The sequence below is a fragment of the Carlito syrichta genome, unplaced genomic scaffold (assembly GCF_000164805.1).
Source record: "Carlito syrichta isolate Samal-C Ts95f unplaced genomic scaffold, Tarsius_syrichta-2.0.1 Scaffold304264, whole genome shotgun sequence".
NCBI classification, from domain to species: domain Eukaryota; kingdom Metazoa; phylum Chordata; class Mammalia; order Primates; family Tarsiidae; genus Carlito; species Carlito syrichta.
Window position 1 is genome coordinate 488,281 of NW_007248360.1, and position 25,451 is coordinate 513,731.

At 38.9% G+C, this 25,451-nt stretch overlaps 1 protein-coding gene across 2 annotated transcripts in view; it reads left to right on the forward strand.

Annotated features, from left to right (window-relative positions):
• SNAP25 (synaptosome associated protein 25) overlaps window positions 1-23,609 on the forward strand; it is a 95,045-nt gene extending 71,436 nt beyond the window's left edge. Inside the window, exons 5-8 of one of the 2 annotated variants that reach the window (XM_008059579.2) lie at window positions 7,004-7,121; window positions 10,998-11,123; window positions 14,857-15,001; window positions 22,318-23,609. In XM_008059579.2, the coding sequence (XP_008057770.1) occupies window positions 7,004-7,121; window positions 10,998-11,123; window positions 14,857-15,001; window positions 22,318-22,386 (458 nt within the window). In that variant the 3' untranslated portion in view covers window positions 22,387-23,609. Of the gene's footprint in view, window positions 1-7,003; window positions 7,122-7,288; window positions 7,407-10,997; window positions 11,124-14,856; window positions 15,002-22,317 lie in introns of both variants that reach the window. The other variant, XM_008059578.2, reaches the window with a different exon arrangement.
• Window positions 23,610-25,451: the final 1,842 nt, after the last annotated feature.

Sequence of the window (25,451 nt, forward strand, 5' to 3'; positions counted from 1 at the left end):
GGTCATTTTGACATGTGTTTCACACGTACTTGAATGTGGGAGTTCTAGAATTTTTATCTTGCTGTTTTTCTTTCTCTGTTGAAAAGATTGGTAAGTGTGTACAAATGTGGAGGCTTTCTTCATGATTGAATGATGATGCTATTTCTGTTATACATGTTAGGGTAACAAAATTTTAAGGCAAAAGTCATTTGTTTATATATATTTTAATGATAGTATTTGGACAGTGTGAGAATAATCTTATTCTCTGTAGTCCCAAACTCTCCCAATAAATTTGTTTTGTACCCAAATAGAAATTTGTAATAATAAATTATAAAAATAATATAAATAATATAATAATATATAAATAATAAAAATAAATTTGTAATAATATCTAAATAGAATAAGAAAATAGTATATCATGTTGTACACTCTTTTGACCATCCTAATTCAGTGTCTGTCAGTCTTGATTTACAAGTCACTATGGGTATGACTTAAATACCTGAAAGCTATTTTTAACAAGATAAAGTAGAGGGGAATTATCTGGAAAATAGACAATTAAACCAATTGAAGTATTTAGCCTGTTTTGTAAATGATTATAGAAATGCTAGAAGCAATGAAAATCAGAGAGCCAGCATTTTAGTGAGCATCTCTGTACTCTAAAGGGTAACCTAGAAGGATAATACCATAATTTTTATTTGCCTTAATATATCTAGCCAGATGGTGATACTGGACATAATTCTAACCACAAGTCAGCTACCTGATTTCATTTTGAATTCTTATCACAATAAACAGATTTTTGAGACTTTTTTTTCTTTATTCATATTTTTGTGAAAGCATTAGAAAATTTTTTGGGATCATAAGCATTCTTTTTTAATGGGAAAGATAAAAATATAAAACGTATTCACAGCATAGGACACCATAAATAAACTTCAAGCGTAAATCTCTAACTGGAGAAGAAAATGCCTTACATATAACAGACATAGGGTACTTTTCCTAAAATAGAGTGTCCTCACATATCATCAAAGAAAAGGGCAACAATCTAAAAAGAAAAACTGACGTAGATAAGGCATGAGTCATCAATTTAGACATATAAAACCATGCTTCAACCATTAACAATAATGAGATACCACTTTTTATAGCAAACTGGAATAAATTTTAAAAATTTAAAATAACCAATGGTGTGTATGTGTTGGGAAAACAGAAACTCTCATTCTATAGCTGGACACGGTTGATTGGTACAAATGTCTGAAAGAATAATTTGATATCTTCACATTTTAAAATGCACTCATCTTTAACCAAGACATTCCACTCCTAGAATTTTACACTACAGATACACATTTACACTTAAAGAAAGAAAAATGCACATTCCTTATTCATAGTCATAAAAGACCAGAAATACCTTAAGTGTCTGTCAGTATAGAGACCAACCAAATTAATTATGATATGGCCATGAAAGAAATGTTCTGCAGACAATACAATATAAGAGAGAAATCTTTATTTATTGACTTCTGGTGAGTTGGGACGGGGGAAGGAAAGAACTGGAGGAAGGTACATTATTTGGGGTCCTCTGGGAAGCAAATGCTAAGAAGCAATTAGTAGCTTCTTAGCAACACAATTAAGAGATGTATTGGGAAAATGTCTGTGATGAGTCAAGGAGAGAAGGCGTGGGAGTAAGCAGGTCTTGATGCAAGTCTAACACCTTTAAAAGGAGATAGGGAAGGAAGGAAGATTGGTGGGAAGAGGCTCAGACTGCAGAGCTGCTCTGAGAAACTCTCAGCCAGGTCTATGGGGATTAGGGTAGCAAAGATTGCCCATCAGAGGAGCCCGTGTCAGGCAGACAGGCTTCACTGGTAGGCTGATTGTGCTCAGCCATTGACTTGAGGCATCCCAGGGAGAGCCTGGCTCAATGTAAAGGCTGTGGCAAGTTCCATAGGTGCACAGATAGGCACATAGCTAACTGTGCTCCTCCCAGAAGAATCCCTCTTGGAAGGATCTCAGAGGGGCACACCCTCATGGCAGTCAAATAAAGACCTTTGGTTTTACCTCATATATTTGTATTAAACTTTTTCAATAAATGCATATCAATGAGTCAAAAGCATCAAGAAAAAAACCCTTGAAAAAAGCAACTGAATATCAACCTTAATGCTTTTTTCCTCAATTTTCATAATATAAATTGTCAAGATGTATACACAAATAAAAATGTATAGTGAAGTTCTATTTTGAAGGTATTACAATAGCAGTGGCAGTCTTCAGATCCTTCCAGATGAGTTTCCTATAATTAGAGGACTTATTGGCTGGATTGCATAAGAATGTTCCAGGTTTTAGAACTCAGGATGCAGTGAGTCATTGTTGTTTGTTGTTGTTTGTTTGGGGTTTTTTGGGGGAGGGTTAAAATAATTAAACAGCAGGTGTCCATATATAAGAGTGGTACCTTATTTCCAGGGCAAAATTGAAATATATACATTCAAATAATTAGCGGTTCCACCTTATTAGCTTTTTCAGTTAATAATTTGTAATATGAAGGGAGTGGAAAGCAACAGAGGGAAGGTTTAAGAAATATTCAAGTTAGAGTCTCTCTTCCCCGACAACAGTGCATTGACATAAAGACAGAGAGAGTGAATAACATGCTTACTTAAATCACAAATTTCACTGTACTTTGATGAAGAAAATCCAGAGATATAATTTGCTGAAATGCTCATACAAATGCAAAAACATAAAATTCTTTAGCACAAATGATTTCCAGTATCATCTATACATTATTCTCTGAGAAACAGAGCAGAATAGAATGTCTATTTGACAGATTTCCCCGTGAGATAGTTAATATTCTTAGCTGAAACACTTCCATTGTGGCCATGACACAGTAAATGCAAAATTCCTTGGTAAAATAAGGATAACCTGGGTTTTATCAGATGTGTAATGAATAGATTGACACTGATGAGAAACATGCAATTGTAAAACCCCCCAAAGTGGGTGGTTTCTACCTGGTCTTAAGTGATACATATTCCATTTAGAATATAATAGGAGCTTAGGACCTTTTGAAATGACAGAGGAACATAAGTCAATAACTACCTTCACTGCCATTATAAATGTATTTTGATTCTGTTCATGACATATTTAGTTATTTCGATTGGTAACTGCTTTAAGATTTCTCTTCATTTATGCTCTGTTAATTCTGTCTATGTCTGAACACCAAAAGCTCTGAGGATTTCCACCCCGCAGCTGCATAGGAGCCTCAAGAAACAACCATCCTCCTAACGAGTCATCCCAACCACTATTGGGTTAGGCCAGACCATTCCAGGTTGTCCAGCTAAATGGTTGCACTGGGAAATTCTTTATGGGATTCCTGTTTTTTACCCAGGTATCAGGAGACTCCAAGGAGCACTGAGCGTAACAAACAGTCCTGGAAATATTTGAGACTTTTATTTCTCTAGAAAATTTGTCTCCAAGAGAAATCCCCTGATACTACCGTGACACTAATGTGGGCTTTCACCTCCACATCTCTTGTTCGTTTTGTTGATCTTTGCTGGGTTATATGTTTGTTTGATGCTAAAGATGTGGCGTTTCGGGAAATTCCCTGGGAGCAACACCAAACTAAACAATTAAATCTTTGACCCCTGTCTGGCAGAGTAAAGAAAAGCCCATCCAGAGAGTCAGCCACTTATCTTTAAAGGTTTATGGCACTACAAGGCAGCATTTGGAAAAACATCCCTCTTGCTAAAGTCTACTCACCTATATCTGTTATGAATAATTAGGGTTGTACTGTTCAGTATGGCAGCCACATATTTAAATGTATTTCAGTGAATTTCTACATGTTCATCAATGCTAAGGAAAATGAAATTCATAGAGGCAGCATCTTGTAACTGATCTACTTATGATGGCTGCATACTAGGTCAATGGCACTGGTTCTTGCTCTTCTTTTACTTTTTTTTTAAGCCAGGTTGAGGATTCTAAGGACCCCATGTTTCCTTACATTGATGAGATTAGTAGAAATTATGTGTAAACTTAGATCCGTAAGTATTCTGTCATTGGCAGATCTATCACAAATGACCAGTCATTCAAACATCATGGCAAAAGGAAGCCCAAGCTCTTGCTCCAACAAATAGAGTGGTCTACTGGAAGACCTCTCCTGACCCAAAATGTTATCCTCCTCCCAGCTTCCAAGAATAAACAGAAAACAAGCTTAAAGGAAGTAAGAAGCAGTCAATCCTGGACAGGACGTTGCATCAGCCTCAAAGACACTATTATCCACCCCAGAATGGAATGAAGACGTTCGTTGCTTTTAAGCATTTCCAGAGAAATGTCTTCACAGAAATCACTGAAGTGCTGTGAAGCTCCAATATGCCAAACATATCTATAAACATGACTCAGCACACTCTAAAAATTAATGTTATTGTTAGAATATCAAGAAAAAGCTTCCACAATATTTTTTAAATTAAGAATGTGACTTAGCCGGGGTCAGTGGCTCAGCCTGTAATCCCGCGCCTTGGGAGGCTGAGGTGAGTGAATTACCTGAGCCCGCGGGCTCGAGACCCGCCTGGGCAACTTGGCGAGACCTCATCTCTACAATAAATCAAAAAATTAGCCTGGCGTGGTAGCGCACGCCTGTAGTTCCAGCTACTTGGGAGGCTGAGGCGGAAGGATCGCCGGAGCCCAGCAGGTCGAAGCTGCAGTGGCCGGGAGCGGCCACTGCACTCCAGTCTGGGCGACAGAGTGAGACTCCAACTCAAAAACAACAACAACAAAAAAAGAATGTGAGTTATAATTTGTATATAAAAATACCTTCTATAATATGGTAGGCATAAGATAGTTTTCTGCGTCAACTATTTTCTGAATAGTTTTCGAAATCAAATTTAGCTTCAGAAATTCCTCTTTTAGTCAAACTTTTGCCAAATCAAGCTGGTGACACACAGCAGAACCCAGCTCTCAGAAACATCGATTTGGACTTTCTTACTTGTTTTTAATCTTTTCATTTCCGTTCTCTAGTTCAGAGGTCTGACACCTGTGAACCAATCTATGTATATATGTTACCTCCGCATCCCTGAAGGCACCATGGATGAGTTCCTGAATTTTGTCAGAGTTAATATTTTCACCAAAAAAAAAAAAAAAAAAATCAACTTGCATTCTAACTTAGGAGAAACTTCTCAAGAAGAAAAATAACTGCATATGCATCCCCGTGCTGTAATCTGTACTTATGTCAGCTGTCATTAGCTTAGTCCAGCATGCTTTTCCTTGGAGCCCAGACACCTCCTCCAATCCATCTCAACCCAGTGCTTCCAGAGACCATTAGCAATTATTTGATTGGGGTTTGGCATTACTGTTTCTGTCTGTACTTGTAACGGTTCTCCGTTTGATCATATTGAGCTCTTTTATGTTGAGCTTCTTTTCCCCCCACCAGTCCCCTCACTTGAATATTTAATTTGATCTACAAACTAATGCATTACACCTTTAAAAGGAAAAGGGAGTAAAATCTTTAGAAAAGAAAAAAATTTGGAATATAAAGAATTGCTATATATACACATACAAACACACACGCACGTGTATATTTGCTATATATAAATTTATATATTTTTTTTCTTTTTAAGGATTTTCTTGAAGTCATCATTGTACCTGTATTTTTCAGCTCTATACTATTATTTCTTCCAGGTATCCAATGCTGGATAAACACTGAAATTTTGTTTTCACCCATCATATGACAAACAGCATAAATAGCAGATTCCTAATAAGCTGAATTTTGTTCTTTAGCCCCACAAAAGAGAACACAATAGGCTTTTATTTTCCAAATACAATTCTCCTCAGTTTGGGTCACTAGAGAACCTATCTTAATCTTTTGAAAGGACAGTTCCAGAACTGTGGCCAATTTCCTCTGTACAGCGTAATGTTAATGTGAAATTGTATTTAAGGGATTACTTATGCCCTTTGGCTGGAAATGTACTTATCAGTTGTATTCTAAACATGCCTTTATTCCCAGAGGCATAGGCATGCATGCTTGAGAATACAAATGAAAAGAAGAATGGAGATAAAACTAGGTTTGTAATTAGACAGCCAAGACACTCATTGCTGCTTTCCTTTAATGGTCTTAAAAGCTGTTTTAAAAATCCCTTCATTGAACCTGTAGTTCCCTCAATTTGGTGACAGCACTTTTGAAAAATTAATCAAGCTGGTGTTTGTAACCCTGGCAACCTAGAAACATGATTCATCTTTATGACTATCGATCCATGCCTTAGATACGCTAAGGTCACCTTTGCAAGCAGCAATGAAATGTTAGTGTCCTGTGTTCCAATCCATTGTCCCTCCCCCAAAGAGACATTCATGCTCCCTGCTTTCTGCCTGGGCTTGGTGTTTACCATGCTCCCCATTGTAGAGACTAGGAAGTCATAGGTTAGAGAAGATAAATGCCTTCTAGAACTTCCATAGCAAGTAAGGCATAGGATGAGAGAGGAATTGAAATGTTCCAGGACTTACAATGTTGCTGTGCGGATGTACTTAAAAAAAAAAAAAGTTCCTATAAATTAAATACAAGATCCGTTCCCATGGCTCAAGATTGCTGCTGTTGTTAGTGTCCCAAAGGAAGAAAACAGATTCTATTTTCTCCCCTTATCTGGTTGAGGATACTTAAAAACCAAAAGATGAAGATATTTTAAAGGTACTTCTTCTAGTAGCCTTAAATTGGATTGCCTAAGACATAAACTAACACCCTGTTTTTCTTTCTCTTGGGTTTCACTGGTGTCTGAATAAGTGAATATGCTGTGCTGTTTTCCTGGACACTCAGAATCTAAAAGGCCTTCTGACCCCCATCCCATCACGTTTGAATTACAGACTATTTTGAACTTCATTTTTGTTCATTTCCTTCTACTCATGCCTGCATGGGGCAGCGGCAGCAGTCTACAACAATGCATCTTCCTGGACAATGCATTGTAATATCTCTCTTTCTCTTTCAAATTCCGTTTCACGTAGTCATTTCTCATGTTCTGTTGGAAACCCCCAAAAAATTCATTCCACACTGTCATCCCTTTGTCCTAACCAGAACAACTCGATCGTGTCGAAGAAGGCATGAACCATATCAACCAAGACATGAAGGAGGCCGAGAAAAATTTAAAAGATTTAGGGAAATGCTGTGGCCTTTTCATATGTCCTTGTAACAAGTAGGTACTGGGTACCAGCTCTAATCTGTGGCGTCCAGTTTTCTTTCTTTCTTTTTTTTTTTTTTTCTTTTTTAATGTCAAAGTGAATGTCTGAAGTTTTGTCTTTTTTTTCTTTGTCCTTTTCCATCTGCTTCATTCTGTGGGGATAAAATACTTGTTTTAATCAGAACAACTGGAACGCATTGAGGAAGGGATGGACCAAATCAATAAGGACATGAAAGAAGCAGAAAAGAATTTGACGGACCTAGGAAAATTCTGCGGGCTTTGTGTGTGTCCCTGTAACAAGTAGGTGCTGCCTGCCTGCCTGAAGCTTTGGTTTCCCAAGGCCCATCTCCAAGCCTTGACAAGCTCATTCCTGCCGGGCTCTTAGGCGGGATGAGCATGTGGCATGCAGAACAGATCAATACCGTCTCCAATGCATTCATCTCATAGCATAGATGATACTAGTGGGAGTTACTGTTGATGCATTAAAAATCAGGCATACTACAGTGAAAGCTTCACTGTCAGCAACTTTTATTGATGAACGTTTCAACATTTTCCAGAAAGTGTACCTTGAGGCAGAGACTAGCCTCCAGAAAGAGACACCCAGGGAACCTTTTATCCCCAACCCCAAGAGCCAAAATGGCAGATTTAGAAAAGGCTGCGGGTAAGTTTGGAAGATGAGAAACCCATATATCAAGAACAAATAGAGACAGGTAATTTGGCCCAAGCAAGTATTCTATAAGTTAGAGAATATGACAGAGATTCTCCCTTTCTACTGCCCGCCAGTTGCCAAATTTGGTCTAGAGACACTGCCGCTGCACCCAACACAGAGGCAATGAGTTATTCAGCAAGAAATGTTGGAGCCTTCCCCAAATTGGACCCACCCCTCTCAAATTCTTCCCCTTGGAAGACCTACCCGTACACTGGCTGAAATGTTGAAATGTGTAGATTTTGCATGCACGACATCACAAAATAGTCAACTGTTCTCAAGGTTCTGCAACGCTTTTTTTGGAATGTAGCAGAAATGTGACATGTGGTTATAAAGGTTTGCAACAGAAGGAACCTAAAACTGAGGGTTCTGGAAGATAGTCTCATTTGACTAGCAGTGAAAAAAATGCATGAGTGGATTGTTCAACATGCATTTGGAAAATTAGACTCCTTACCCAATCTCCCTCACCCTTCCCACTTTCCCCTTTTAAAAGAAGCCTTTTTCCTAAAAGCTTTCCTGATCCTAGCTTTTAGAATAGAAACTGACGTCACTGTTAGCAGATTATATGACCATTCACACCCTTTAAACTTTGAGGCTGATTTAAAATATCCCACTTCCTGTTTGGGAGGGGGAGGGGCTCAATTCACAAATAAATTTAAAAATTTTGTTTTTGAAAAAATGATCTACAGTAAAGCCTGATTAACTGGAATCTAACTAACTGGAGACATTGACTATATACTTTTGTTCCCTTCCACCTTTAGCAAAAAGAAACAAAGAAAAATCACATCAGAGATTTAAAACGGTTTTTCTTCTAGGGCAATCTAGGTAGTCTGCATTGTCTCACTCAGTCTCCATCCCCCTACAACTTCCCCATATATGTGGCCCAAACAATAAAAGTTGATGTTCAGAGGAAAGGCCATCAGACAATCAATATAAACCATAGACAAAGAAAGATTTGATTGTATCTACTATCCTAAGAGTCTCAGGCAAGGAAGTGGCTCTAGAATCTAACAAAGATGTTCACCAATCACCCTTAAAACAGAATTTTCCTCGGTGGCCTACTGTTCATTAAGAAAGTCATATAAAAACCTCATGTTAAGTATTCCAGTTAGTCAAGATTTGACTGTATATCCTTTGCAGTGGCAACTTGTCCCCAAGTGAGATTTCCATCCATCTTGTGATGAATTCCAACAGATACACCCCCACCTCCCTTTATCAACTGTGTGTGAAGAAAGGGCGGAGGCAGGGCTCCCTGGGATGGATTCTAATGTTCTGATGAAATGACGGCCCCTATGAATTCCACATATTCGTGGTGACGAATTCCTTAATGCACAAGAGACCCTAACTGAGCTTCAAAGCTTGACTGAAGTTTTCCCTATTGTGTGTAAATAATGCTTTAAAAACCATGTGTCACAACGCAGTGGCTGGTGGTGCCCTGGACTATCTGAGGGCTTCGCCCTGTCTCGGCATGTTTCGAAGGATTATGGTAGATGTACGGCAGTGATGTGAGTCTATGTGCAGCATTGTGGGTGCAGTGGTTTGCCTTCTTTCAGAAACGCATATTTCCCTCTCCTTTGTCTTTGCCAAAGATGGTATACCAGACATTTTACATAGCAGAAAACATCACAAAGTCCATATAACATCTTTTAATCTGAGAAGGGAGGAGATGGGGAGTTGGAGAAAGAAAAAAAAAAGCCAGACTCTAAGTTTTATTAAAATTAGTTTTTGGATCTTGTTTCATCGAATGGGTCCATGGCCCTTTGGTGTAGTCAATTCTGACTGCACTAAGACCTGTGGCATTATATACTAGATTGTGGGGTTGCTAAGGTTCCATTGGTGCAATTTTTGAATTTGTCTCCAGGGTTGCTTGGTCCTCAGTTTGCAAGTCTTAGAGCTAGTTTTAATAGATGGCTGTGGTCCTCTAGTGAAAGAGAAAAAAAAAGTTAAATTCTGGTGTCTCATAATAGAAAATGGGACCAGAGGATGACTCTTGTTTTTGGACTAAAAAGCATATGGTTTCTACTATGCAAAGAACCTAAAAACATCTTTGATCGCCTCAAATTACAACACCCACCAAAACATGCTGCACATGTTTCTATTGGGCACAATAAGTATGCCTGGATTTTAAGTTTTTCTCCAAGGCAGCTCAGTGAAGTACAGCCCATGGAGACCACACCGGTTCCAAACCACTCTTCCCCATCACAACCTGAGGAAAGTCTGACGTAGGAGTTTGTAAGCACTTTCCACCCTGCCCCTCAGTCCAACAAAGAGGCCACTGAACCTGCGTTTCAAATCCTCATGAAGGCTATTACTGTCCTGCTAGTGCCTTTTTTGAGAATGGTCAACTTCTGGAGTAGTTTGGCTTAAATGAGAATGCTTCACTTTCTACTCATGCCTGTAGCTGGTGCATGAAGAAGACATAGAGGGGTTTCCCTTTTTGGTGCTAGATGGCTTGTTCTCTCTTCTATCTTCCTGCTTTCATTTCACGATGCTTCTTTTACTTTTTGTCTCTGTGGACAAAGGTTTGTACATCAACTCTGGATGTATGGTGACTGTTTGGAAGTACCGATATATTATCTAATTCAAATCACTCTAGAGGCAACGCAAGGACCATCACCCTTGGCCAACCACCAATCCTTCATGTTCTTCATGCTGAGTTGGACATGTTCATTCCACACAAGTGTCAGGAAAAAAATATTAAAACAGGGATTTTTGCATGATGGTGTGTAAAAATTTGGTCAAGGATGTTTTTCTTGATGACAGTGTGTTGCTGTGGTGTGATGTACACACTCTACTTGGCAGTCTTGTTTTGTGTCTGTCTGCCAGTGTGTTTTTCTGTGTGTTTTGTGTCTCCAAATATAACCATGTCACTGAAATAGAATTGAGTGTCCTCCAGCTACCTTAATTCTTATCTTAATTCCAAATTAAACAACAAAATAAGAACAACCTTGTGGGCAAAGACTGCAGTCTTGATCATCGCAATTGACTCAATTGGCAATGAAATGTTGAGTAGCTGAGGCATGGTGGTGGCCAACTGTTTGGGTCTGGATTATGATATATCGGTATTCTCTAGTGCCTCAACTTAAAACTCATTCGCTTGGTTCGATTCTTCGCTTGAAGAAGTCACGATTGGGAGCTTTCTGCTCCACCCTCGTGCCGTGTCACTCACCGTCTTTTTTGCATAGGCTTAAATCAAGTGATGCTTACAAAAAAGCCTGGGGCAATAATCAGGATGGAGTGGTGGCCAGCCAGCCTGCCCGTGTTGTGGACGAACGGGAGCAAATGGCCATCAGTGGTGGCTTCATCCGCAGGTAAGCTTTGTACGGCATGCACTGTAGCAGTTCTCTGTTGTCGAGTAACAAACCACCTTAAACCTGAGTGGTTCTTAAAACAGTAACCATTTTATTGCTCATCAATTTACATGTTGGCTGGGCAGTTTTTCTGTGAGGCTTTCCTTGGCTCATGCAAAGGGCCACACACAACTGGTGACGGGATGATCCAAGATGACCTCACTCCCTTGTCTGGTGGTTGGCTGGGACTATCATTTGGAGCACCTCTGTTCTCCATACAGTTTCTCCAGCAGGAGAGACCAGGTTTCTTACATGTTGGTAGCAGCATTCCAAGGGGGCAAGCCCCAGTGCACAAGCACTTATCAAACTTTTGCTTGTGTCATGTTTACCGAAGTTTCATTAGGCAAAGCAAGTCACAAGATTACATCCAGACTCAATATGACAGTAAGCAGGCATCTCATTCCATGGGTTTAATTAAACAGAGTTTATCAAAGAGACTATTTGCAGAGATGTGAGCAGGGTTAATAACAGGAAATGGTAAAACACTTATGAAGTAGTAATTGCAGGAAGCTGTTACTACCATACTCCTGAAGGGACAGGAGCCGGAACTATCATCAGAACCCAACCATAGTTCTGGATATGGGTAAAAGGCTGTGGGTACAGAAATGCAGCCACTGCCAAAGTCAGCAGAGAGTGAAAAAAGGAAATAAATGCCCTAGTTCCTCACTGTTCTTGCCTTCCAATTTCTCACTCTCCATTAGCCAAAGCCTATTGAAAGTCAGAGTGTAATAGAAGCTGGGTATGAAGTCATGAGGTCAGCCTCCAGGGGGGCACAGAGCAATGAAGGTCCGAGAATGGATTTAGAGTAAAAATGGAGAATAGTGAGCTTCTTATTAATCATTTATTTTGAAATCTAGAAACAAAACCCACTTGAATATTTATTCATAAAAATATCAAATCACACTCATGAGTCAATTCAGACTCAACTCTCTTGCTATTTTCAGAAAAACCAGACCAAGAATTCTCAAACCTGGCTGCATATTAGGACTTGACTGGGGGAATTTTTTTTTTCTTTTCTTTCTTTCTTGTTTTTTTTAATACCAGTACTTTGGTTCAATCTACACCAGTTGAATCAGAATCTTTTGAAGTAGGATACAAGCATCTGTGGTCTATTAAAACTCCTAAGGTGATTCTAATGCGCTATCACTGTGAGACCCATCGAACTAGAAGTATGTCTCAGCTGTTGATGATCATTTAAGTAAGCTTCTTCCCTCCATGAAAAAGCTAGGAAGTCCTCCTTTAATTGTCTAATTTTCTCTGGCCTGGGCTGCTTTAAGAAGCCATAATGATTTGTGGCAACAAACAATAGCATCTTCTTCTACCGGGGACCTTTCAAAGATCGATGTTTCAAAATTTTTCATTTTATTATAGAGATGTGGGGATAATTGCCCACAAATGATACCTGTGACCTAAACAGGTCAGCCTTCCAGTGAGTTAATTTGATCTTCTCCTCCTTCCACCCACCCCACCCAACATTCTCTGGACTGAAAAGAGAGACAGTTGTAGGTTTTCTTAGGTATTCAGGGTTCTGTAGGGAACCTTCTCACTGACCTCTGAACTTCCTTGTGGCAAGGACTGAAGAAAGAACAAGAAAACCATGTCCAGTTCGGGAAGAATACGTGGAATTAGGGAGGCAGTTATCAAAATACCTGCTGGGTCTGCTTTTTCCCTAAGTGACACTTGGGTCATGGCTCTCAGAGTCCACAAGGGATCCAGCTGGCCTCATTATACTTTTGAGGTCAACAAAGTAAAGTGGAAAAAAGAGTGAACCGAGGACAAAAGACTCACATTCTTGTGTTAGCAGTCTATCCACAGCTTAGCTGTGTGACCTTGGGCAAGCCACCTGCTCTTGGATTTCTTATAGAGGAGGTAAGGGAGGAATATTAAAGGAGTCTCCTAGACTTCTGTGGTCCTCGATTCCCCCTCTCTTTGTTGTTGTGCTGAGGTCCCGTCCTCCTCATGTGGCCAGAACTTGCTTCTGCCAGCACTTTCTTCCTGGCTTTTGTAGCTTGGCCATCTCTCCCCTGCCCCACCCTGAGATAAGAACTGCCTATTGCTGCCCTGGTCTCCTGACAAGCAGTTTTGGAAGAAAGTCTAACTTGTTGAGAGTGTTGGAGATCTAAGGAATGAAAGGTGAATGGTATGAAAGAGGCATGGGAGTAGAGGATGTTGGGATATTCGAGTTCTTGATGCTCCATGCTACCAGGACTCAATTAAGTTATTTGACCAGAGGATAGCAGATAGGTTCTTAAGAATATGGCCCTAGTTCAGCCAGGCTTCATGGTCAGGGGTGACCAGACCCTCTGGAGACATAAAAGGCATAGCATTGGTAGAAGGCTGTCCAGTGAGAGGTGAGAGCTGTCTCAGATAGATGACCAACAGAAGGGGAGGGCTAGAGAAGGTAGATTTGTCACTAAGGCTTACAGTTGTAGAGAATTAAAGCTGGAAAGAATTTACAGATCATCTGATCCAAATCTCCCATTTATGAGTAAAGAAAATGAGGCTCAGTGATATGACTGAAACCCACAAAGCCAGCTAGTGGTAGAAGTAAGGAGGCCAAGTTTCCTGGTCCCCAGCAAATGGCTCTTTCCCCAGTGCCATGTTGCCTCCTAATATGGGTTCAGCCACCACATCTTCCTCTCCTCTCTTTGACCCTGAACTTGAATGTCTAATATGCTAACAAGGGCCTCGCTCTTCCCACCTTGTCGTTTATGAAGACCTAATAAAACTGAGACATAACAGCATGGAGAAATTGAGGCTTCTCATGTGCGGACTGGGAAAATTTTAAAAAACCATAATTGCCAGTCTACACTGGGAGTTACCATAGAAAAAGGATTTTAACCCCCTCAAATAAATATATTTTTTTAGTCCATCACCATATGTATTGGGAAGATTCCAGAATAAGTCCCTACTGTTTGCAATAAAGCGCATTCTTAACTTTTCAGGTAGACTGTGAAAAAAAATGGCAAGAAAGTAAAGTACTTTGTGAGTCAACTGCTTCCCCCCTACCCCCACCCTATTCAAACTGGAACAATAATCTTTTATCACAATTTTATACTCTGAAATCACACATTCACAGTGCCCCTAAAAAAACTCATGGCGTCAGAATATGAGCAGATAGCAATAATCTTGAACAAGTAGCTCCCCTTGGAGTTCTTGGGAGCAAGCAGGATTAAGGGCAGACTGTAATTATCCTTACTCTTCCCATTGATGTTGGTCCCAAATGGGAAATGAAATGAGCAGAGAGACTCTCCTGACTTGGCACAATAAGCTTTTTTTTTTTCATTTCCAATTTGAGTTTTGGAGGTTTTGGTTGACATTTCAGAAAGAAAAGTACAGCTTCTTTCTAGCGTCACCTCCATCCTTTGACCTAGAATTCTTCCAAATAAAACGATTTTATTTTCACACAGTACAAATTGGGATAAACATATGAAGGGAGAATGACATGTTGGTAGAAGTGAGAAAGTAGATAAACTAATATATTTAACATACCTCCTTAAAAACAGAAATTCAAGGGCTCAGGATAACATTTAAAAAATTACTTTCTAAGTACAGAAGTTAAAATATGTTCTTGCATTGGATGAAGATTAAAGATTGATAAAGTGAATGTTTAGAGGATTCCAGATTCTCTCCAAGCTTTGAATTCTTGTATTTCCCACCATCTGTCTTCTGAAAATTGCTCTTTGGCTCTCAGGGTAACAAATGATGCCCGAGAAAATGAAATGGATGAAAACCTGGAGCAGGTGAGCGGCATCATTGGGAACCTTCGTCACATGGCTCTGGATATGGGCAATGAGATCGATACACAGAATCGCCAGATCGACAGGATCATGGAGAAGGTGAGCACTTGGTAGTCAGCAAGTTACTATGGCTTGTCACTTCTTCTGAAATGACCATCAGGAAGTGTGACTCAAAAAATGACATTGGATTTAGGCACAATTATAGCTGGAAATATTACTCTTAGTTTTCCTAGACAAACAAACAAAAAGCAGAATTCAGAAACTATCACACAAAATATAAATCACGAAGAGATCCATAGATAAAATGATAAATGGAGTTAGATAAAGAAAGATTTCAAAGGGAAGAGATTGGCAAAATCTCAGCATAAGGTGAATTTGAGTTGAGTCTTGAAGGATGGCTAGTAGTTTGTCAAGTGTAGATGGTAAAGGAATAGAATCAGAAAATGGGGATAAGAAGAGTCCATTTGGCCAGAAGATGAATATGAGCTTTGTTTTTGCTGTTGTTGTTGTTGTTGTTGTTGTTTTACAAATGTCAAACCTTTAATGAACATTTAAAAAAGATCCAGGTTTCATTTCCAGTCCAGCAGTTCACATTCCCCTGTCTCAAAATAGGGAATTTATATCTGATGAAATGAATTCACACAAGAACACCAGACTTGACTCTAAGACCCTCAGTATCAGCAAGGGCTAAAAGGAAGACTGCAGCGAGTAGACTGGCAAGGGATGTGTTTGGAGCTTATGTTAAAAGAGAACATCTTGAAAGAAACATGGGCAAGTTCCTACAAAGAGATTTGGGGCAACAAAATCTGATATTCTACACCATAGAAATCTGACATAATTTCTATTTTCTTGTATTCCACTCCTTCCTCATCAATTAAGTCTTGAAAATTAATTAGAAATGTATAAAATGTCCAAATACCAAAAAGAAAAACTAGATATATTATAGATTTAATTGTAATTGTGCATCTATAATCTACTCATTTGGCTAATCTTATATTGTATGTTTATTCCCTGAGAGATATTGAAGTTCTTATTCTGGGATCCTGAATTTCCTTATAACAATTAATTCCATTTTAGTGAGCAGAGAAAAATACTTTTGAGATTTCTATGATCATAAAGCTGAATAGTAGTTTGTTGGTACTCACAGCTTCCAATGACTCAAAAAAATAGCAATTAAAAAGAGAGAGAGAAAAGAAAATGGGTAGAAATATAAGGAACACTTTGTCCTATTGTGTTATATGAATTTCATGTTAAAAATATTGGATTGCATAATATTTTGCCTGATCAATATTGAGCTACACAAATGTTAGTTTATTGGCCAAATTGCTTACACTTTGCTTACTTTTGCAAGTTATAGCATGCTTGTCATTGTTCAGAAACCTTTGATATGATACAGCTTTTAAAACTGTGTTAGTCAATAGATTTTAGAATAATCCTGAGAGTTTCAAAAAGCCCTGGAACTAACACAAGCTGACCTAACCCATTATGGCCCAGAAAAATGAACTAAGAAATAATTGCTGAGTTGCCTTCCAACAGAAAAATTATTGGAAAAAACAGGAACTATTCATTTTCCATTAATGGATCCAATTTACTCAAAGATGAAGGCAGATAATACATCAAAGCCAATTAGGGTTCCCAAAGAAGAATTTTACTAATAGAGGGGTCAAACTCTTATTGATAGAATTGGACTTTAAACAAGAAAAAGTGTTCCTGGAAAGGCAAATGGCATCTTGATTCTGCCACTTTGCATTTTTAGTTCCCATCTTACAAAATAAGCTTTTATTCTGGGCCCAAGGTACTGCAAGGGCAGAGACAAATACAGCTACGAGGTTCAACCAGAATCCAGACAAGTGGATGGGAAATAGCTATTCCAATTTGTAACATTCTCTGAGTGCTGAATTGTTTAAGAAGGGGGGGGGATGTCTAATTGCCTTTGGATAATTTATTTATTCCAGTCAACACTTTAAATGGCCCCCCTTTTTTTTTTCAAAATCACAACCTAACATGATTCATATAGAGAGGCCCATTTCAACCCAGCTTTGCTCATATTATATGAGCTGTACAATTAATGGACTTCTACCTTCTCACGGAAATTCTCATTCCTGATAACAGAAAACTGTGCAAAAGTCTCCTGCATATCTAAGATGTAATAAGAGTCTCATTGTAGGGGGAAGGAGACTCTTGTGTTATTTCTCCCATATTCTCTCATGGCCGCAACAGTTTACCCAGTTCTGTCAGTCATGAGCTTCTCTCATCACCTGAATTGAAAGTGACATTTTGAAAGTCCTTAACAATGAGATTTTCAGTACATTCCCATGGATTGTTAAGAAATTACTTTGTCTATTTAAAAACTTCATTTTCTGGCTAAGAGTATTTATATATACGATCTTCTAAAGTTAAAAACATACAGTTCTTTCAAAAAACTACTAAACTGGAAGCAAGTTTATATCAGGTAGTTTATGGGAATTATTGCTAAGGAAATAACTTTCTAATGTTCAAACTTTGATTTAAAGTTGTTCATGGTAAGCCAGGCATGGTGGTGCCTGTAGTCCCAACTACTCAGGTGACCCAGGCAGGAGGAGTGCCTGAGCCCAGGAACTCGAGGATGCAGTGAGTTATGATAGTGCCACTGCACTGCAGCCTGGGCACCAGAGTGAGACCCTGTCTCTAAAAATGAAATAAATGTTTAAAAAGTTGTCAGTGACTCCACCTATAATCCCGCCACTTTGGGATGCTGAGGCGAGTGGATTTGAGACCAGCCCCAGGGAACTTGGTGAGACGTCATCTCTACAATAAATAAAAATTTAGCCGGGCGTGGCAGTGCACACCTGTAGTTCCGGCTACTTGGAGGCTGAGGCGGAAGGATCACCGGAGCCCAGTAGGTCAATGCTGGGGTGGCCATGAGTGTGCCACTGTACTCCAACCTGGGTGACAGAGTGGCACTCCAACTCAAAAAATAAAAAATAAAAAAATTGTCAGTAATAGATGTCAGGCACACATACAGTGAAGCTGATACTTTAGCAGTCATTAAATTCTTCTATCAATGAAGAAACATAGCATTTGAGAACTAAGACCTTGGGTTCTAATAGGGTGTTGCTATTCACCAGCCTGTGACCTGGTTGCCTTACCTGAAAGATGGTAAGAGAACAGTTCAAACCTGGGATCAGAACCAGCTGGAAGCCTGAGCTGGGACCTAAGTGCTACTTGCCATGATCTGAAGTTGAGATTCCCAGAGTGTTCAGAAGGGTGGGCTGGACAGTTCCTGTTAATGGAATGGGACAACCTTCATAAATAAAGCCATAAAGCATATCAAATAGGGTGAACCCAGAGGCATTTTCCAAATACCAGAAAGATATCTAAAAGGAGATTCAGAATTTTTTTCTAAAAGGTGCTACTTTTATATAATATAACAAAGGTGCAGTACCTTTTGTGTCAGATATTGTATGGGCTGAAATTTTTATGTGCTTCAGAGAGAATGTACATAGAAATTATAGATGCTCATTGAACATAGGTCTTTTCTTGCCCCTCCTAGGATACCTAAAGAGTAACCTCATGCTCTACCTTAAATATTCTCTTGGGAAGGCTCATCAGTGCATTCTTATATGGGGGGGACCCCCCCAAAAACCCAGAATTATCTTTTCGAGAGCAGTCCCCTTGTAGTACGTTTGGAACTTGTTCCTCCGGATCAAATGGTCAACCAAAGGTTTTATCTGGAAGTTTGAGAAGGTTGCATCATGATTTGTGGAAGAAATGTCCCAAGTTGTATCAGTGACTGGTTCTTCCACCACGATAATGCAACTGTCCACACTGTGCTGAGTGTTCACCAGTTTTTGACCAAAACCAACATGACCCCTGTGCCTCAGCCTCCCTACTCACCCAGTCTCACGCCAATGAAAAAGGTCCTCAAAGGGAAACATTTTGCTGATGTGGAAGAGGTGAAACAAAAAAACGACAGAAGCACTAAAAGGCATCAAAACTGAGTTCAAAAACTGTTTTAAGCAATAGAAAAAGCATCTTGATAGGTATATTGAAGTGACAAGTTTAAACATGTAATAACAGATACACAATTTTTAATAAATAAATTCTGATTGGGGAGTATCCCCCTTTATACAAGAGATCCTAGAATGTTTGCCTTCAAAAATGCCATCTATTGTTAAATCGATTATTTTTCTCATTTGAGCTTTCCTTAGAGTTCAGTCTGGAAGCATAGTCAGTATAATTCAATCTCCAGGAACGTTTCACATTGCTCTGGTCCTATAATTTTCCTTTACCCTAAGGTGTTGTTATTTTTATACAATTTGTAACTGGAAAGGGAGGACTTAAGAGTCAAGTAATATTGAAGAGTTTATCCATTTTCCAAATGAAGAATCAAAGGTCAAAAATATGAGTCTATAGCTCAAAACAATAAAAAAAAATGCTTTATCTTATGATGTAAATACTTGTTTTGAAAGGCAACTCTCAATTATCCAAACAGAAGGCTGAGAACCATTGCCAGATAATTCAGTTATAAATAATCTAGAAATACGTTTATTTTAACTTTGCAAACTTCTATTTGAATATGGATAATTTTAACATCCTGAGAATTCATAATGGGAACTGAATGAAGAAGACCCAACTCAGTGGAGATGGGAAAGCACAACATGGTAGTAGGCACAAAGTTGGTAATCATTGAGTGATAATGGTTGACAGAATAACAGTTCAGTTTCCCTACACTGCCTGGCAGCTTCCTCTTTCTTTTCCCAGGCTGTAGAGGGACAGACAGTATCACTAGTCAGTGTAGGACAAATGACACCCTCAACAAAATGATTGTCTTCACCTGTACTTGTGGACTCATCTTTCTCAGTGGTGATGGGAATCATTCATTTTCTGGGATTTAAAGGTCTATCCTGGTAGCAGCCCTGGGTTTCATGTTGTATATGCAGCAAAATGTAGCGCAGGCAGTAAAGAAGCCAAACAAGAGACTAAAGGGAACAAGGTACAAAATTGTGGTAAATGTGCCCCTGTTAATGCAAAGCCAGTTACCAAACTCATAGAATTAAGTCTTTAGAAATGTGACCTAAAAAGTATTAAGCAGCCGGGCACAGTGGCTCACTCCTGTAATTCCAGCACTTTGGGAGGCCAAGGAAGGAGAATTGCTTGAGCCCAGGAGTTCAAGACCTGTCTGGGCAACATGGCAATATCTCATCGTTAATATAAAATTAATAATTAAAAACAAACAAAAAAGCATCCAGAAGCAAGCCAAGTTTTCACATAATAACAGCTATTGCAAAATAATCTCTATTGAGCACTTCATTTTTGCAAAACATTAATCTAAACATATTATGTGTATAAAGTCATTTAAGCCTCAAAAGCAAACCTAATTAGTAAGCGATTAACAGTGTGTACTGTTAATCACTGACTCAAGGTTGCTTGCATTTTTGACTCTGGTTTTTCCGTTTATTAGCATTAAGATGTTAGATAAATTGTCCAGATCCTATCTGCCTGGTTTTCCCATTTGGAAAAGGGAGCTAATCATAGTATACACACTTTTATAGTTGCTATTGTCAGTCTTGGTGTTATCAAAGTTGAATGAGTGGAACATAATACAATTTAGCTTTGAACAACATGGGAGTTAGAGATTCTGACCCCCTGCACAGTAGAAAACCGGTGTATAGCTTTGACTCCCCCCAAAACTTGACTAATAGCCTATGGTTGACTGGGCACAGTGGTTCATGCCTATAACCACAACACTTTGGGAGGCCAAGGCAGGAGGATTGCTTGAAGCCAAAAGTTCAAGACCAGCTTTGACAACATAGCAAGACCTTGTCTCTCTAAAAAAAAAAAAAAAAAGCGTAAATAAAAATTAGCTGGGCATGGTGGTGCGCACCTACAGTCCCAGCTATTCAAGAGACTGAAGCAGAAGAATCTCCTGAGCTCAGGAGGTTGAGACTGTGGGGAGCCGTGAGCATACCACTGCACTCCACAACCTGGGTGACAGAGTGAGACTCCAATTAAAAAAAAAAGTCTACTGTTGTGTGGAAGTCTTAAATAACATAAACAGTCAATTAACCTATGTATTGTATGTTTTATGTATTACATACCATATTCTCACAATAAAATAAGCTAGAAAAAAGAATGTTATTAAGATAATCATAAGGAAATGAAAATACATTTATAGTACCGTACTGTATGTATTGATGCCATGATTTACATTGTCAGTTTACAAGAAGAATCGTTTGTCTGAAATTGTGGGCGACCACATCCTCTCACCTCAATCTACAGCACGTATCTGGCAATTCAACTTTTTCTTGTAATGTTGTGACTTATCTCTGCTTCTTGGGTGCACTCCTGGCATCACAAGTGGCATTTCATATAGGTCCCCTGGTATCATTCAAGGTTTTTGGTGTTGCACAAAACATGGTGAAAATGACACAATAACCACAAGAGATCACTTTTTACTGTGATTCATAATTGACTGGAGAGACTAACTGCTCACTTGGAGTTGTGAGCATCATCACATGGTACTTTAAGCAGATAGATACAACATTTGAGCTCAACACAATAGCAAAAGGAAGTGGCTACAGAAGTATAACAATAGTACAATATGTACTACAGTTCATTTTGTGCGGTTATGATTTATTACTGCATCTTGATGCTTGTTTACATTTCTCTAGACTTTGAATAGTATAATCTGTGTGTGCACATGTATCGATACATTTTAACATTTTAGAATCATTTTTTTGTGGTAATAAATGGTAGAATAGACTTGCATCTACATATATTTTATGCATTTATGACATACCTTTTTCTTATTTTTTTGAACACTTTTAGGAGGCTATGCGTGCATCTGCAGGTTTTTACAGATTGTTGCAAATCTCCAAAAATTGTTTTAAATCCACATATAAGTGGACCCACATAGTTGAGACCCATGTTGTTCAAGAGTTCACTGTAGATGTTCATGCTTATTGGCAATATTCTTTATTACCTTCCAGTTGTGGACAAGAAAGCTGAGGCCCCCAAGATGTAAAGTAATTTGCTCAAAGTCACACTGCTATTAGTTTAACCATGACTTGAATCGAGCACAGAAGTGATGGTAATTCAACTCAGACCAACGGATGAGAATGCCTACCAGGAAGCCATTGAGTGTTAGTCCAGGATAGAAAGATAAATGACATAAACTTATCTTCAAATGGATGCTTTTTGGTGGGGAAAAAGTTAAAAACTAAAATCCAACTTCCTTGGCCATGTCTGAGTATAGCCGTAGCAATGGTTCTTGGAACACTAAAGGATGGATGATTGACTCTAACTGAGGAGGTTTCAAGTGGTTTCACCCCAGAGGAAACATTGGTTTCACCCCAGAGGAAACATTCATCCCAGAAGGATGAATGGGCTTTTAAAAGGTAACCTGAGTTCTGTTTTCTTTCCCTGTTTTCTAGGCTGATTCTAACAAAACCAGAATTGATGAGGCCAACCAACGTGCAACAAAGATGCTGGGAAGCGGTTAAATGTTCCCACCTGTGCCCTCCTCCGAATGCTGTCGGGCAAGATAGCTCCTTCATGCTTATCTCATGGTATTACCTAGTAGGTCTGCACACATACACACATCAGTCCACTCCCATCGTGAATGTCGTCTTGTGTCGTCTGTCAGCTTCCTGACAATACTATGTGTCTTGTTCTCTCTGGGTCTCTTTCTTTCCAAAGGTTGTATATAGTGGTCATTTGATGGCATTAACTCCCTTTGTAAGATGTCTTGAGTTTCATTTTTCCTTTTCTCTCTTCAGTGGCATTTGCTGAATGACAACAACTTGGGAATGCTCAATGTGCTGTTGATTATTTCAATACACAGTATTGTTCTTGTAAAACTGTGACATTCCACAGAGCTACTGCCACAGTCCTTTCTTTGAGTGTCAGGCTCTGAATCTCTCAAAATATGCTGTTTTTGGTTCCTCATGGCTGTTATCCGTCTTTATGATTTCATGATTAGACAATGTGGAATTACATAACAGGCATTGCACTAAAAGTGATGTGATTTATGCATTTATGCATGAGAACTAAATAGATTTTTAGATTCCTACTTAAACAAAAACTTTCCATGACAGTAGCATACTGATGAGAAAACACACACAGACAACAGCAACAACAACAAAACAACAACAAAGCATGCTCAGTATTGAGACACTGTCAAGATTAAGTTATACCAGCAAAACTGCAGTAGTGTCACTTTCTTTCTGTCAATATATAGACTTCTCAATCATAATCATCCTTTTTTAAAACAAATAATTTTAAAAAAAGATGGATTTGACACACTCACCATTTAATCATTTCCAGCAAAATATATGTTTGGCTGAAACCATGTCAAATGGATGTAATATAGAATTTGTTTGCTGCTTTTGAAGGCTGTGTTTTGGAGAAAGCAATCTTGCTGTGAAACAGTGTGGATGTAAATTTTATAAGGCTGAATCTTACTAATCACCATTTCCTCTGTGGTTTGTTATCAGTACAATTCTTTGTTGCTTAATCTAGAGCTATGCACACCAAATTGCTGAGATGTTTAGTAGCTGATAAAGAAACCTTTTAAAAAATAATATAAATGAATGAAATATAGATAAACTGTGAAATAAATATCATTATAGCATGTAATATTAAAGTCCTCTTGTCTCCTCTGTCGGTTTGTGAAGTGATTGACATTTTGTAGCTAGTTTAAAATTATTAAAAATTATAGACCTCAGCTATCTTCTTGAATTTCTTCATGGACCCGTTTGATCTTGTATTCACACAAGAAGAGGAAGCTCGGTTGCGCGGTCTCATTGCTCCTAAGAAGCCAGTTCTGGGTGCCGAGGACAGTGTGCGGAAGAACAAAAGATGTTTCTTTCAAACATAATTCCAATGGCAACTGACAACTTGTCTTGAGTTTCATAATCTGTTCTAGAAATACTTGTGGGTGGATTCAGTGTTGACTGTGGGAGAAAACGCTTTCCGGCAGATGTAGGGGGAAAAAATCCATAGGAAAAAAAAGCTATGGTACTCAGACTTGGCCCTGCAAGATGCAGGGATCTCTGGTGTCAATCAATGCTTCCTTCTTCTCCCCTAAATCCCACCAACCAAAACTGAACCCTCCACTGCCACCACTACTGCTGCCCACACATTTTTAACAACTTTATTAACTTTACCATAACATTCACCTATTTAAATATCTAATGCAACGTTTTCTTTACTATGGTCACAGAGTTGTGCAGTCTAATTTTAGAACATCTTTATTACCCCCCAAAAAGAAACCCCATATGTATTATCAGTCACTCTAATCTCATGACTGCCAGTCCCAGACAATAACTAGTTTACTTGTTGTTTCAAAGAATTTTGCCTATTCTGAACATTTCATTTAAGTGGAATCATACAATGTGTGGTCTTTTGTGACTGGTTTCTTTTACTTAACATAATGTTTTCAGGGTCCATCCATGTTGTAGCAGGGATCAGTACTTCATTCCTTTTTATGGTCAAATAATATAACATTTTATGGCTGTACCATATTATGTTTATTCATTGTATATCTATTTATTTATTTACTTTTAATTTTCTTAGAGACTGGGTCTCACTCTGCCACCCAGGCTGGAGTACAGTGGTATGATTATAAATCACCATAACCTTGAATTCCTGGGCTCAAACCATCGAGTAGCTGGGACTACAGGTACATGCCAGCTCGCCTGGCTAATTTTTTTTCCCACTTTTTGTAGATTTGGGATCTCACTATGTTGTCCAGACTAATCTTGAACTTCTGGCCTTAAGTGATTCTCCCACCCCCTCACTCAGGCCCCCCAAAATGCTGAGATTGCAGGCTTGAGCCACTGTGCCTAGCCCATTCATCAGTTTATGAACATTTGAATTGTTTCCACTATTTGGCTCTTATAAATAATGCTGCTGTGATCATTTATGTACAAGTTTTTGTGTAGACATATGTTTCCTATTCCCTTACCAGCACAGTTTTATTGCCATCATTGCCCTTCTTGTCACAACCACTCTCAACACCTCCACCGCTGTCACCTGTATTACCCCTGCCATCTCCATCACTCCAACCATCACCTCACCTTTTTGGCTACCTCTACCACCTTGATATTATTTTAATTTGCACTTCCATTACTTCCACCCTTATTCCCACTACCATTACAATCATCATCATCACCTTTGTCACCACCGCCACAGCCACCAATTCCATCAGCAGCACCACCTGTCCCTCCACCATGGCCTCCACCACTTTCTCAATACCACCATCACCACTATCATTTCCATCACCTCTGCCACCTCTACCATCTCTCTCTATGACCCCATAGTAGCAATGAATGTATTCCGTTGCCTTTGTTGGGTGTCAGATACTTTTACCCATGAAAGCATCAGCAAGAACAGTGATGACAAACTCGTCATGTTCGAGAAATGTTTCGAGAGAGGTTCTTTAACTTCTTCTCAGGCCTGAGTACAGTTTCTCCCAGAATAACTCAGAAAGTTAATCTAAGGAGCAACAGTAACAACACATTTATTCCTTAAAAGTAAGGTAGTTGCTGGGCATGGTGGCTCATGC